The following is a 16,583-nucleotide window of genomic DNA, read 5'->3' as shown; positions in this document are numbered from 1 at the left end:
TTTTTTTAAACTTAGTTTGTTTTTTTTTAGGGTTGAGTCTTCACATTGGAAGCTAAAGTAGATGATAGGGAACAGTCTTGGTGACATGGTCAAAGTTTGGGAAGCTAAGAATTCTAACCTGAAAATACAAATAGGTAACATTCAAGCTTTATTTCAAAAAAGTTTTTATGAGGTTGAGCACGTACACATTAGTCCATTTTATGATAATTTGCATGGTTCGGTATCAAGAGCTGCTTTGAGACACATTGCTGAAGAATTATTGAGGCTTGATTATGTGTTAAATAGTAGGGAAAAGTGTCGTTGTACTATGAGAACAAGTTATGGGTTACCTTGTGCTTGTGAGATGGGAAAATTAATTGTTGTGAAATCCCATTACCAATAGAAAGTGTTCATCTTCATTGATGAATTGATGAATTGATGAATAATGCAATTGATGAATTGTGGATAAGGTTTAAATGAGGAAGCTGGTTCAGAGGGGATATGAGTAATGCAATTGATGAATTGTGGATAAGGTTTAAATCACTAGATGTTGTTGGAAAAAGAGCATTGAAAAGTATGGTTTGTGAAATTGCATATCCCACAACAACTTCATTGTGTCCGCCACCTGAGAAAATAAAAACTAAAGGAGGAGTGAAGAGGAAAGGGAAGAAACCAGTTGGGTATGATGTTTATAGGGATCCTTTAGGTTTTGAGTATGCTGACCAGGCGTCTCAATCTTCACAAATACAATCGCAAGCATCACAAACTTCTAGGAAGCAATCACAGTCAAAAAAGCACTCACAATCAAAGAACCAGGATTTCACTCTTCAATTTCCTTGTCATAATAGGCCATATTTTACCGAGATTGTTAATGTTGAATCAGATGGTAATTGTGGATTTAGAGCCATTGCATCGTTTCATAGGTATAGTGAGGATGGTTGGGCAATGGTTCATCGTGACTTGGACATGGAAATAAGAGAAAAGAAGGACTTATATGAGAGATTGTTTGGCTTTCGATTATCCGAAGTGAGAAACAGATTGATGATAGATAATGTTGGTTTTCAACCACCGGAGAAATGGTTGTCACTACCAGACATGGGCTATTTGATAGCAAATCGGTATAATGTCACTTTTGTGCATTTAGGCAACCCGTTCTTGACCTTTTTTCCCATGACAACATATATTCTCCAAGTGCCCCTACATACTGCATTGGTCTTGTCAACGGCAATCATTGGATTCGGGTAACCTTTATTTATATTATTTGTGTTAATATATATATATATATATATATATATATATATGATATGTGACATGATTAAAATTACTATGTAATCAGGTAAATATGAAAGAAGGCTTCCCACTGCCACCTGTCACGTTAGATTGGAAGAAGTTTCGTTATCAAGCGGCAACATCTTGGATGTTAGGATTTGCAGGACGTCTTCAACATTCTCTACATCTTTCGCCTATGTTACCATCAAGTGTTAATGTGGACTAGGCGACTTTTATTACATGTAATATTTTAACTAAGAAATGAGGGTAACATTGACTTTTATTACATGTAATATTTTTTTTGAGTCGATAGAACTTAGAACATTAAAACATAGAACAAGAAAACATTAACATTAAAACATAGTACATAAAACATTAGCATTAAAACATAGAACATAGAAAATTAACATTAAAACTTAGAACATTGAACATTAACATTAAAACTTAAAACAATAAAACTTAAAACTTAGCCTCTTGCAGACGATTCTGGACGCACCAGCATCTTCAGGACATCGTCAGCAGACCTTGTTAGGTTCACCTCAAACTCGATCGGCCCTTTAGTTATCCTACGCCGGTGTGATTTCCACATGTCTTTCATGTCAGCAACGCACTTCAACTCCACAACGTTATAACTTACCCTTCCATCAACGTCCATGCTCCAGTTTTTACGGTACGATATTTTGCTCACTAGTCTGTTATCAGTTTCAGGCAATTTTTCATTCAACTAACTTGTCAATACCTCAAGATTCCGGCATCCGTATGGTATAGGAAACTTCATGGGAACCTTAGTTCCAGTAAAGTAAACAACTGTGTCAATCATAAAATTATAAAGAGGCATTTTGAAAATATGATATTTTTTCTCAACATTATGAACCCCTTTTTATAGGCCATCATATCTACGCAATCCACTAGCAGTGCAATCTTATCCATGCAATCCACTGTCAGCGCAATCTTATCCACAAAAATGTATTTGTGCAATCTTATCCATCAAAATAAAAACACAAAATAAAACAAAAAATAAACCATAAGATACAACAATGATCAATGCTCACGAGCAATGCGTAAAATCTCAAACAAATAAGCATACGCAATATCATCCTCCTCTGCCTCCACTTGTCGGAGATAACGGTGAACCAATATGGAAGCACGAGCCCAATCCGGATCAACGGGTCCTGCATCAAATACAGGAACTGGAACCTCTCTACGCACACGAGGTGGGGGCGGCACCAACTGAGGATGCGATACACGGTAATACCACTGTAAATATTCATCAACCGTCTCATAGGGGTGTCTGACAGGTGCAGTGTCTCTAATCACATCCACCACGATTCGGTCATAGCCAATCCACTCCACAGCAATGTCATCATCGTTCATCGTATCATCGGGAGGTGGTGGTGGAATATACTGACAAAGACCAAACTGACAAAGACACCTATCAGGTAAGTATGACACATGTATGTCACCCCAAATAAGAAAACCTCTATACAGAGATAGCTCATTAAAAGGAAGGTAACGTATGTGATCCTCGAATGGGCGCCATACGACGTCTGTAGGTGTTAACTGGTCCAAAACCGGTATCAACTCGTCCACCTTCATGGCTCCTTTCTTGTAGGACCATCTCATCGCCCGAGGAAGCCCACGATTTTCAGATGGACGCCATTTCTCTCCTTTCCTTCCAAGTGTAGGAAAATACTCATGAATCCAACACTATTACCAAATAAAAATATAACATATAAATTAATATACATATATTAAAGAATATAAATAAAGATATATGAATTAACATACAATTAATTAAAGGATAAAAATTAAAATAACATAAATACCTGTAGAAGAGTATGATATCCACCTAACTGCTCGCAATTAAACATAGATGCATCTCTAAGATGTCGGTAAAGAGTGACCAGTGCAACAGATACCCAACTGTAAGCACTGAGTCTCTCTAAGTCTCTGAAAAGCATCAAATATTGGGCCTCGACAAGAGTGAAAGCCTTGTCCGCAAAAATCGTAGAACCCACCAACATCATAAGATATTCCCTGGTAGCAAAAGCCCAGCTACTAGCAGCACGGTACTCCACAAATCTATCATATAACTACTGCAGTGAATAATAAGCTCCCCGACAATCACGCACATGTTGAGCCATCTCACCCCTCTCTACTCCCAAGTACTGGATGTCGAGCTCAACAACCATCTCCTCGGTGACATGCTCCTTAGGATACCAGAACAAACTTCCAATGGGAAAGTGCAGCAGACTGGCAACATCGTCCAAAGTAATCGTCATCTCACCAAATGGCATGTGAAATGACGATGTCTCTATATGTCACCGCTCCACAAATGCTGAGACAAGATTAATGTCTATCTTGGTCGGGATAGTTCTCTGGAGACAAGTAAGACCTGACCTAGACACCAAAGCCTCCATCTCCGGTGGGAGCATCTGAGGAACTCTATCCTAAAGCTTCGTCCCATGTCCTACGACTTTGAGCTCCTTTTTACGACCTCTTTCCTGAAAATAAAAAAAATACACATTATAAAATATAATAATAATTTTATTTTTAAAATAATAAAAGTAGAATAAAATAGATAAATTTATTTTACATACCTCCCCGAACCATAGACGACAAGCAACATGGTCCTCGTATCGAACAAGTAATGATCGATCTGAAGGTCCTCTAGGATACCCAGCTGGCTATGGTGGCTCCTGTGGTGGCGGAACTGGTACAGAGGGACCAACTTCATCTGCTGTGCGGCAGCATCGGCTAGTAGGCCTCCCGTCTGCTCCTAGTGTGCGCATGTTTCTATCCTAAAAAAATTTTAAAAAACCATGAAAAATAATAAAACTGGAACAGTTCAAAAAGGTGTTCCGATGTGTTTTTTTCCTGAACCGGAACAGTTGCCAAAAGGGTTCCGAAATGGAAACTACTGAACCGGAACAGATTGCAAAAGTGTTTCGGTATGAAGCAAGCGAACCGGAAGACTTTTGTGAAACGTTCTGGTATGTGTTGCGTGTGAACCGGAACACTTTCTGAAAGGGTTCCGGTGTGTTTTCAATAAACCGGGTCACTTACCTCAACTGTTCCGGTGTTGCCAAATGTGAACCAGATGCCTTCCAGAAAGTGTTCTGGTTTGTCTTCTGGAAATGTTTCAGAGCGTTTTCAAATGCAAATGGTGAAAAAGTGAAAATGAAAAAATTTTACTTATTTATATGAGGGTAATTTCGTCCTAAAAAATTTACAGTCGGGGTATAAGGGCAATTGTAGGGGTACAAAGTAAAATTTTCTAAGAAATCTGAGGGGTACAGTGACACCCTTCGACTCTTTTGTGGATCCGCCAGTGAGTGCCAGCTAAACACGTGTTGAGGTCCGAGACAAATTTAAAAATAAAGCACTTATATGATATTTAATTTAAATTGTTCTTCTTCTTATAGTCTTGTTTAATTTTAGTTTTCAATGTAAAATTATTTATTCTACAACAGTAACAGTTTTCATCGTTACTTTCTATAACAATAATAAAACTAATTTATTTATTTATTTTAGAAATTGGCTTAAAAGATTCAACCTTTTTTTATTATAATTTTTTAATTAATACTATTTTAAAACAAAAAATAAATAAATGTGTAACAAGAGACACACTAAATAAAATTATAAATTAAAATTGAATAAAAAAATTGAACTTAATAATATTTATTCACCGTATGCTCTCCCAGAATAAGATTGGTATTGAAACAAAATCTTTAAAATAGAAATTAAAAAAATAATAATATTTAAATATAACTGTTTATTAAACACAAAATGAAATATACTAGTACCACGTAATATACTATAAAACATTAGAACCCACATGGTCATTAAAACAAATTAAATAAAATCCACATGATCATTAAAACAAGTTAAATAAATTGGTAAATGTATTTATTATTAGTCGTTTTTTATTTAAGATAAGAAATAAAATTAAATTAATATTAGAAAACAATTAAACAAATGGCACATGAATAGGAACAATTGAACGCTAATAAAAAATGTAATCCCAACTGTGAGTCGTGTTAAGCTATAATAATACTAACAAGCAAATAAAATACCAACATTTTTATAAAATGGCAACCACTAACATAAACATAGGCTTAAAAGAAAAGAAAAATTGGAGGCCCCACTAAACGGCCTATATTGCCTTACTCAAGGGCCGGGTATGTATATATGAGAAATATTAAATGAGAATTTTAATTATTATGAGTGGGGTGTTTGCGGTGCGATTTAGACGGTTTTGACATAAAAAATCATTTGAATTGTAAGAGAAAAATGTGTGGTTTGGTTTGATTCGGTTGATTTTTAGAAATTAAATCAAATCAAACTAATGCAGTTTGAATTGGTTTGGTTGGTACAAAAATTTATTGAGTCATACATATAAATATAGATGATAACATACCTTTCTATTTAGTCATTTATGCGTTATCAAATAACAACAAAACTCATTATATTTAGATAACAATTTTTCATTTAATATACAAAAATAAATAATATTAGAGAAGATGAAAGATTAGAGAAAATGAAAAAGAAAGAGCAGAAGAGAAGAGAGATTAGATAAGAAGAGGAACATTAAAAACGTAATTGGAAGAGAGAACACTAGAATAAAAATAATAAGATAAAAAAGAAAAAACTTAAGAGATCTAAGACTAGAAAAGAATAGGTCATATGTACTTGGAAAAGAAGATGAGAAGAATGTGCAATACCGCTAGAGATTTGAGAAGACTTCAACTGAAACTTTAACTGTGAGGAAGAGAAAATTATTTGTAATGATAAGGATAAGACATAATAGGTTTGAGTTTGGGTTGAATATAGGTTAAGTGAAGTTTGGGGGTTGTAAGATAATGTGGTTTGGTTCGGTTTGTAAAATACAAACCACAAACTGAACCGAATCGCACGGTTTGTTAAAAAATGACTCAAACACATCCGAATCAACTGCGATTTTTTGCAGTTTCGATTTAATTTAGTTCGGTTTTACGGTTTTCTATTTGGCCGATTTAGTTATGAACATTTTTGAAAATTGAGAACTTTTAATAATAATTCTTAAATTTAAATTAATAACTCAATAACTCAAATTTGTTTCAAATTTATTTAATGGTTAGATGAACAAAATATATATATTCCATCGTTACTTTAAAATGGCAAAATTGACCAAGAGAGTTTCACATTCTCATTTTGTGGGACTCTTTACAAAAGAATCCAAGCCTATTTGTAGACACATCTCAACTTTTAAAACACAACTCAAATCACTTATGCAATAAGTTGTAAGCCTTCACTTTTATTTTCCCAATTCCTTCATTCACTCCTAAAAATTTTCTTTAGGAGTTGAAGAGGGAAAAAACAATGGAGAAAAACACACAACAACAATTACATAAAAAACACCATTTTAGAGCTTCTAAAATCCCATTACTCATGCAACAACATTGTTGTCTTTTCCTTTTCATTTTCACCATTTTTACTACTAACACCACCACCCAAGCTTTTGATTATGGTGATGCCCTCTCAAAGAGTCTTCTCTATTTTGAAGCACAACGTTCAGGGAGGTTACCTTACAATCAACGTGTCACCTGGCGTGATCATTCTGCCCTCATTGATGGCCTAGAACAAGGGGTTAGCTCAAATTCTCAACAAAAAAATCACTTTTTTTATATTGTAATCCAAGTTAAAAATTGAAACTTTTTTATTTATTATGTGTATTATGTGTAGGTGGATTTGGTTGGAGGGTATTATGATGCTGGTGATCATGTGAAATTTGGTTTACCAATGGCATTTACTGTGACAATGCTATCATGGGGTGCTATTGAATATTTACAAGAAATTGAAGATGCTGGTGAGTTAGAACATACACTGGAAGCAATTAAATGGGGCACTGATTATTTCATCAAAGCTCACACTAGTCCAAATGTCTTGTGGGCAGAGGTAACTCATTTTTCTATTTTCAATCCAATCAATTCATAAATTTAATTATACTGCTATTGTTCGTTCGTCTGCTATTTATGTATAATCTTTGATTATATATATTGATTAAAAAAATTCCACTGTCAATTATGAGAATTATGAAATTAGTTAATTAAGATGTTTTGTTTAAGGTGGGTGATGGTGACACTGATCATTATTGTTGGCAAAGACCAGAGGACATGACAACATCAAGAAGAGCATTCAAGATTGATGAAAACAATCCTGGTTCAGATCTTGCTGGAGAGACATCAGCTGCTATGGCAGCTGCTTCTATTCTGTTTAAGAAAACAAATCCACATTACTCGCACTTATTGTTACACCATGCTCAACAGGTACGAATTCTCTACCAGAGACACAGACACCAAACACGATACTGACACATGTTTTAGAGACAGTTATCTTGTTATTAGTACTTTTAACTAATTAATGTACTAATTTGATTTGACTAAGTACTATAATTATGTACTTTATGAAGTTGATTAATTATTAATGGAACTAAGGTTTTTGTTTTTTTGTGTAGTTGTTTGAGTTTGGGGACAAGTACAGAGGAAAATATGATGCAAGTGTTGGAGTAGTGAAAAGTTACTATGCGTCGGTGAGTGGGTACATGGATGAGTTGTTATGGGCTGCCACGTGGCTATATAAGGCCACCGACAAAGAAGAGTATTTAGAGTATGTAATTAAAAATGGTAATCTCTTTGGTGGAACTGGTTGGTCCATAACAGAGTTCACCTGGGATGTTAAATATGCTGGTCTTCAACTCTTAGCTTCACAGGTAAATAAACTTTCCTTAACTACTGTATTTAAAATTTCATTCATGGAGTATGCATGAGTTAAAGAATATTGGTGTAGAATCTTTAGCTATCATAAAATGAAATCTGTTTAAAGTGTATTTAAGGGCATGCATGTGCTTTTGCCTGGTGGTGCTTTAGCTTTGCATCATGTGTAATTAAAGTGATGTTGCATATGGTTGAGCCAAATGTTAGAGAAGCCAGCAAGATACAATGATATACTTTAAAATTAATTTCAACAATAGAATTTAAATTTTATTAATGTGGCTTCAATTTCGGTTGCATTAAGGTTTCTTAAATATAGAATTTAGATCTAACTGATTTCTAACTACATTCCTTTTACACTCAGGACACTTTTATGTTCAGAATATTATACCTAAAATGTGACATGAGTGATTACATATTAAATACTTTTATGCTCGGAATATTATACCTAGAGCATAACATGAGTGATTTGATAGTAGAGACACTTTTACGTTTTGAAAATTATATCAAGAATGTGACCTGAGTGATCAGATAATAGAGACACTTTTGCGCTTAGAACATTATATCTAGAGCGTGACCTAAGCGATTAGATAATAGAATTATGCAAAGTATTTAGAATCTAACTACAATGCTATTTTTTTGTTGTTGCAGTTTTTAAACCAAGCAAAACACAAGAAACATAGTAATATACTTGAACAATATAAATCAAAAGCAGAGTACTACATATGTTCATGTCTGAACAAAAACATGAATGGAAGCAACGTGGAAAGGACTCCAGCTGGATTACTATACATCAGACAATGGAACAACATGCAACATGTTTCAACAGCATCCTTTCTACTCACAACATACTCTGATTTCCTCAAAAACACAAACCAAAAGCTCACATGTCATGAAGGCACTATAGACCATGAAGAAATTCTAACTTTTGCTAAATCACAAATTGACTACATTTTGGGCTCAAACCCAATGAACATGAGCTACTTAGTGGGCTTTGGGCCTAGTTACCCTAAAAGGGTCCATCATAGAGGAGCTTCCATTATGTCATATAAGGAGAATAAAGGGTTTATTGGGTGTACTCAAGGGTATGATAATTGGTATGGGAGTGAAGATCCTAACCCTAATGTTTTGGTTGGGGCTTTGGTTGGAGGGCCAGATTGGAAAGATGAATTTGAAGATAAAAGGAACAATTTTATGCAGACTGAGGCATGCACATATAATACTGCCCCTTTAGTTGGTCTTTTTGCAAAATTCTTGCATATAGAAAATAATAAGATGGTAGATGATTGTGATTCACTTTTGGTTGCTTCCTTTTAAATAAATAAATATTAGAAAGGTATATTTATTTATTTTGGTATAGTATATGTTTTCAAGGGAGTAAATCAACTTTGTAGTTCTTAAAAATGTAAGGATGGGTTAATTTAGTACTTTAAATATATGAAATAACAATTTAGTTCTTGTATTGAATGATGTTAGTCCATTTAGATTCTATTTTCTTCTAAAATTATAGTATATATGTTTTGATGCAGTAATACATTAATACAACATTTTAGTCTTTTTGATTGAAGACTATATATTATAAGCATAGTTTATTACTTACGGTTACTTACTTGACTTATATTCAATATATTATGCATTAGTCTTTAAACAAGTAAGCATTTTTAATAAAACGGAAAAAACCATTACTTATAGTATCGAAATCAATAATTCTAAATTTTTGGTTTCTTCTAAAACCAACCTTGTCTCTGTCAGTGACGAGCAGACTTTGAAACATAAGATTTTTATCGTCATGTCACGTGAGCATTTGTATGATTGACATTTTATCTTTGTTGCTAAGCAAATATGTAACATATAGTAGATATCTTGTCTTTCTATGCTTTCAACATAAGCTAAGTATTATATCGTGAAGCACAAGATCGCTGATGCATGCATTGGTGCTAAATCTCTTCCATAAGGTAGTCGTAAATCTACAATATCAAAGAGCAAGGGTGTACCTGCAAGGTTAATTAACACTACAATGTCCAAGTCAACGAGGTCACAGAACTGTAACTTGCCAAGAGTGAATGAAATTGTACATGGTAAGGAATGAAACCAAACTTTTGTAGAACCATGTTTTGCAAGTTATTGATCAATGAAGCTCTTTTGAAGATGAACATTTTTTTATAATGACAACTAGTCTTTGATGATAATAACTAAAGTCAAACATAAAGTGGTTAAAGATGCAACCAGATCAATAGGGTTTGATAAGCTTGATTCTCTGATGATGGCATATAAATGGAATATAACTAAAGCATAATATCAAAGTAATGTTCAAGTAAGTGTCTATAAGATGGAAGTATCTGACAATTCTTGAAGTCTGTGAAAGCTCTCCCCGATGTGTCTGAGTGAATAAACATTGTAAAAGCATAAGGGATGTTCCATTGCGGAACCTAAAATATAGAGGATTGCGGAAATCACGACGGAACGAGGTTTCTTTAGCACTATAGTGATGAGGCACCATTAGTCGAAGGTTGCGATCATGGTACTTCTTGAATCGGCATTGTTACTCTCCGATATGACAGATCAAAGGGGGATGGATACCTGTATGGTTATCAATCCAACGCACAAGTTAGTTTAAAGTTCAAGATAGTGGTAGTGAAAGTGGAGATTATAGATCGTGTACCTGAAAACCTTTTGTGAACGTATTTATACATTGGACTTGACGTAGTAGGTTGGATAAGTTGGCCTCGTGTTATTAGGCCTTTGGCCGACACGGAGCAATGGGTCCTTGGGCCTTTGGCCGACACTAAATAATTGTCCCCAAGACTCGTCAGGAACTCGGAATATCGGGGAGTCTTTTAATAGTCGTGGTCGGCCATTGAGAATGGTTGCACATGCGTCGATGGACATGTGTTACTTTGGTTTTGCCAAAGAGTAATGGAGAATTTGAACATTGAATGCAATTCCATTATTGAAATGTGGTGCCATTTTTTCCTTGATGTGTGACCTGAAAAGGCATGGGTGATGTAGTGCATCTTACTGTGCACTTGAGTATACTTAAGTTTAGTTATGTTCCCAAGGAGAAATTTGACCATTGATCCACGATTTCTTATTGTTTTCAATTTGATCCACTCGATTGCTTTTGCCTATATAAGGATAGAAAGAGAATATGGAAGTTTTTTCGCCATCTTGTAGACTGAGTTTCCCTTGTTTTCTTGAGTCTTTTCCTCTTTTTTGAATACCGTTTTTCCCAGGGGGCAACTGCTATTACACATTCAAAGCTTGAGTGCTTTGACTTTCGACCTTCTTTCTTCTTTATCACCTTTGACCTTACATTTTTTAGGTACATTTTCTTCCCTTCATCTTTCATTCCATTATTTACTATATTTTTGTTATCTACTACCTACCCATTACTATTGTATTGACCAAACTACCTATTTTTCCCTTTCAATTTTTTTTCCTTTACAAAAGGTTATTTCAGTAACTACCTAATTCCCACATATTCTCATAAGCATTGTATTCAAATTACCCATAGATCCATTTTCATTATCATTGTAGAAATAGTACTCTAACTCATTTTGTCCTACTAGTAAGGGTTTATTTGTAATGTCATAATAAACACACACCTTTTGTAGTAGGAATTCCCAAGTCAATTTCCAAGTGTTCGTTTTCCATTTGTGGGATTAAATAAAAGACTTTTCCCTTCAACCAAACTCACAACTATCCAATTTGTCACATTTCTGAAACACAAAAGACACATTCCATATTCTCTTTCCACTGAAACTACACGATTCCTTTCCTCTTGCAGTAATCGATGTTTTGTGAAGATTATTAATATGTTCTAAATTGTGAATTTCACAGTGAGATAATATGTTTTGTTTTGAGATATTAAATGAAAGTTAGTTTGAATAAATGTTGTGAAGTTTTTATGACGATGTGAGACCCTTGTTTGGTGATTGTATTTTGTTTTAATTTGTATTATATTGCGATTATTCCTTGTGGGTTAGAAGGGTGTTACACTTGTTAACATGACCACCAATTATATATCTCTTGTCAAGAACCTTAAATCCAAATATTAAGATTTAGAATCTTGTAAACATAGTTTATGTTCTAGACTAACCATGTCGACCTCGTCCGATTACTAAGAAGGGGTCTTGTTCTTTCTATAACCTTCTCATCACATGATTATTACCATCCTAATGATCATAAAAGATCTCAACTACAAGTGCATCCAATGGTTCTCTAGATTTCATGGCTAAAAAATAGCAAGTTTGTTAATTCTCTCTCTCTCTCTCTCTCTCTCTCTCTCTCTCTCTCTCTCTATATATATATATATATATATATATATATATATATATATATATATATATATATATATATATATAAGGCGCCAAATTGAGGAAACATATTTCAAATTCAATTTCGTTTCAGTCTTCTTCTTCATATACTGACTTGGATGTTGCAGTACTAACCTTGCAGCCCCCATCCCGCTCCACCACACTGGAAGTCGTGATCCACCATCACCGTTGTTACTCTCCTCTTTTATAACTATAGGTTATACACTGAATGGTATAAAAATAGATTAAGTGATTATTTTCGATTTTGATTTGATCATCACAAAATTATTTAAAAGTTTTAAAATAAGATAATAATAGGTAGAGTCCAGTTCTTGCATCTATTTACTATTTAAGTTTAGATGTTGTTCAGTAATTTTAATGTATTAAACTCTTGAATAACTAGACACTTTACCGACAAAAAAGTAGAATCACTTAAAATGGTAGAGAGAGAAAGTCTGTCCTCTCTCTAAGTTTTTCTCTTTTATTTTTTTTGTTTGGTTCCGCTTATGGATTCTATTGCTGGGAAGAACAAAGGAGATGATGAATGGACTAGAGTCTCTTCTAATAATACTAGAAGAATGAATAAAATAAATTGGGATGCAAAGTGGTCAGGTGTTAGGCAAAGAGGTTCAACCAAAACAACTTTTTTCATTACTCAATTTCCTAAGAAGTGGAGTGTTAAAGACTTATATCTAGTATTCAAGGAGTTAGGGGATATAGATGAAGTTATTATTCTGCCTAACAGAGACAAGAAAGGAAAGATTTGGGTTTGTACGCTTCTTCAATGTGTCTAATGAAAGGTTGTTGGCCACGAAGCTTGACAATATCTTCATTGATAGGAGAAAGATTTATACTAACTTATCCAAGTTTCAGAGGAATAAAGTTTTTTTGAAGAAGTTTAGGGTTGTCGGCAAGAATAAGGAGTTTATTTTGAAGCAGGGTTATACTGGTATCTTTGCGGATAGAAGGAGATTTAAGGTGAATTTTTTCCAAGTTTGAGAAACTCAGGCAGGATCCTGGGAACCCATATGCGAAAGTTGCTAAGGGTAAGTGTTCAAGGTTTGAGCAATCCAATAATTGTGTCAAACCTATTGTACATTTGAAGTTTCAATATGAAAGAGTTGATTTATCAAGATACAAGAATGTATTTTTCGGGGTTATTGAGAATTCGTTGGGCGCTAACATATGTCTTCTAGAGGATTTGGTTAAAGGTGAGATAGAAGCCTTAGTGGAAGGTGGCAGATATTTTCTAAGGAAATGGTTTAATGAGGTTAGAGAATGGATATCATTGAATGTGGATCCTGATAGGTTAACGTGGTTACGTTGTTATGGGCTCCCATGCCACATTCTTTGAGCTTTTATCTTTGACGTTGGGAATTTATATATGTGGTGATGACAATACTACTCCGAAAGCTAAGATGGAAGTGGCTGGAATTATGATCCGAATAAGGTGTGCTTCTTTGATCAATGAAGTTTTGAATGTTCAGATTAACAGTAATATGTTTATAAGCAAAGTTATGGAAGAGGCGCAAGGTCATGTTGTCTCTATGAGGACAAAGGATATCAAGGTAACATTAGGGACGGAGTCTGAGGACTCAACTTCGAAAAGCAATAGTGGTGGCTCAGATAAAAAGGCCCTGTCGGCGGGGTTTAGATTGACCTTGCCATTGTTAAACATTTACATGAAAAGGACATGACTAGTAAAGTGGTTTCTGGAGGAATGGATTTGGTTGATTTTGAAAAGGGAAATGTTGGACTAGCTTGTCCTATGTCTTCGCTCAAACCAATATATTTGTGTGAAAAGGTAATTTATGTTTCCAATGGTGTTGACGAGGGTTAGAAATTTTTTATTGTGACAGATCAGGAAAGGTCTTTGGTTAGGGTTCTTGACACATGTCCCAAGATTGTGGAGCCTTCAGAGTGGTATGAGGATGTGCCTAGGGTAGCCACTTGTAACAATGTAAAGGGGTCCCAGTTGGGTGGTGGTCTGGATGGGGATTGCTTTTGGACTATATATATGGATCTTCCTTTCAAAGGCCCATTCTCTTTTGATGAAACCTATCTTAATTCTTTGAAGCTTAAGTCCAAGAGGAAAAAGATCAGAGAGATTAGGGATTTGGGGGAACATGTTTAGATACGGCCCTCTTACTTTGCATGTCTCAATTCGAAGAAACCTTCAACATTGATCTCCTCTACTTGTGATTTCCTAGTCAATTGTGTTGAACAGGAGCGTTATTGTGATGGTTTTGTATTGTGTTGCGATTCAATGACAAATTCGGATGTTGTTCAGTGCAACAATCGCCTTAGGAAGAATTTGGAGTTAGTGGTTTGAGGGATTATGTGGGATACAATTGTTTAGATGGGTATTGTTTGTAACAATAATGAATAACGTGTGGTGGAAGCTATTAAGGGGATGAAGCTCAGAGATAAAGTAGGGATGAAGACATGGAAGGCGGGAAAAAATAAGTTTAAATGATTATTCTTTCCTAAATATAAGAGGAGGCGGTAACATAACCAAGAGGAAGGGGATCTGTTTCATAATTTAATAGGGTGAAGAAAATTTCGATGGGGGAGGAGTAGTGCTTAAGGAGAGATTTCAAATCTGTCACAAACAAGGAGGAAAGGTTAGGGGAGGGACATAACTTCAGAGGCAGAGATATTGAGGAATTCAGTAGATTCATAAACGATATGGAGCTCATAGATTTTCCTTGTATCGACGAAAGATTCACGTGGTATAACAGGAGTGGAACATCTATGAGTAGATTGGACCGATTTCTTCTGTCTGAAAACATTTTTTCTGCTTGGAATGTCACAGGTCAATGGGTGGGTCAGATGGAGTTATCTGACCACTGCCTCATTTGGTTAAAATCTAGTAGTGGTGACTAGGGTTCGAAATCGTCCAGGTTCAATAACTATTGGTGCAAACATGCAGATTTGTCCAATCTTTTCAAAGAGGAATGGAAGTTAATGAAGGTTGAAGGTAGAGGAGATTATTATTTTTATGAGAACTTGAAAAGCTTAAAAGGAAGATTGAAATGGTGAAATAAGGAGGTGTTTGGGTGGATTGATTTGAAGGTGGAGGAGAAGGTGTCACAATTGAATGATTTGGATAAGCTTTTGGTTGAAAACCACGAAGGATCAATTTCTAAGTTAATGGAATAGAGAACTATGGTGTCATAAGACTTGTCGTACAAGCTGGAGATAACCACTACACGAGGTCTTGTTTTTTCGTTGAGCTCATCGCCAAACAAGTGATCGAGATCAGCAGCATAACCAATAAGAATGGCGGCAATTGCAATAGCTATATAGCCAAAGAAGATAAAAGGGTGGCAGCAACCAAAACATTAACGACTGGGCTCATTATAGTATCCAACAAGTTGTTGAATTATCATGCCATAAATTGGGCCGCAAAAGAAATTGGACATCAGTTGCAATGGATGTTACCACCATCACAATATGAAGAGGGATGAGCCTTTGACTTGAAGCATATAAACATGTGATAATGTTATTGTTTGTGTGGTGGTGGAATAATTATCCATTGTCTAACTCATTTTAAAGATAAGTTCTAATATATTTAATTTTATAGAAAAAGATATGTGGGTGCACGTGTGTGCGTGCGCGTGAAATTTTGTAAAGCTCACAATTTAGTGTCCATCCCTTATAACATAATAACTTAAACATTTGTATATTTGTTAGTAGTTGATATGCATAAAAAGTCAAATGGAATTGTCGAGCCCGATCAACTATCCCAAAGAAAAACCTCAAAAAAATTTAAGTTGAAAGAGTTAAAATATACTATTTTTTAGATTTTTAATTCAATTTGCTTAATATTTATTTTGTATGGATTAGTTTATAAATTAATAAACTATAAGAGTGTGTTTTTTCCTTATTTGATCCTTGATGCATTGGAGAAAATAGACGCTAAAAGAAACAGAACATTGAAGTTTATTTGCACAGGTATTTATAGAATTATATTAATATTAACGATGTGTAAAATAATAAAAACATAATATCAACAATGGAAATACTAATAATTTAAATAAATATTATAGAATACGAGGGATTCCAAGGACTGCAAAGATAGATAATGCATCAGCCTTAACACCAGTAGAGGGCGTCATGTCATATCAAATATGTCGTTCATGGCTTGTAGCTTTGATTATTTGTATTGTCATTATTAAGATAATTGAATATCTGATGTTTCCAATCCCCCAAAGCCACTTTGTACCACCAAATATTCGTTCCAACAACTCCACTTCCAAAGACT

General features: G+C 34.7%; 1 protein-coding gene across 1 annotated transcript; it reads left to right on the top strand.

Annotated features, from left to right (window-relative positions):
- Positions 1-6,488: 6,488 nt before the first annotated feature.
- LOC131617896 (endoglucanase 11-like) lies at positions 6,489-9,489 on the top strand. Its single transcript, XM_058889167.1, has 5 exons — positions 6,489-6,876; positions 6,973-7,185; positions 7,356-7,556; positions 7,745-7,999; positions 8,652-9,489. The coding sequence occupies exons 1-5, from the start codon at positions 6,610-6,612 to the stop codon at positions 9,315-9,317; spliced, it is 1,602 nt and encodes a 533-aa protein (XP_058745150.1). The 5' UTR covers positions 6,489-6,609; the 3' UTR covers positions 9,318-9,489.
- Positions 9,490-16,583: the final 7,094 nt, after the last annotated feature.

This window comes from Vicia villosa, linkage group LG7 (assembly GCF_029867415.1).
Source record: "Vicia villosa cultivar HV-30 ecotype Madison, WI linkage group LG7, Vvil1.0, whole genome shotgun sequence".
Lineage (NCBI taxonomy): Eukaryota > Viridiplantae > Streptophyta > Magnoliopsida > Fabales > Fabaceae > Vicia > Vicia villosa.
The sequence above is the reverse complement of the archived record's forward strand: the minus strand, read 5'-3'. Positions and strand labels throughout refer to the sequence as shown.

Coding starts and splice junctions, on each gene's coding strand:
- LOC131617896 (XM_058889167.1), top strand. CDS start 6,610: ATGGAGAAAAACACACAACAACAATTACATAAAAAACACCATTTTAGA. Junction 7,557..7,744: donor TGTTACACCATGCTCAACAG/GTACGAATTCTC, acceptor TTTTTTGTGTAG/TTGTTTGAGTTTGGGGACAA. Junction 8,000..8,651: donor TTCAACTCTTAGCTTCACAG/GTAAATAAACTT, acceptor TTGTTGTTGCAG/TTTTTAAACCAAGCAAAACA.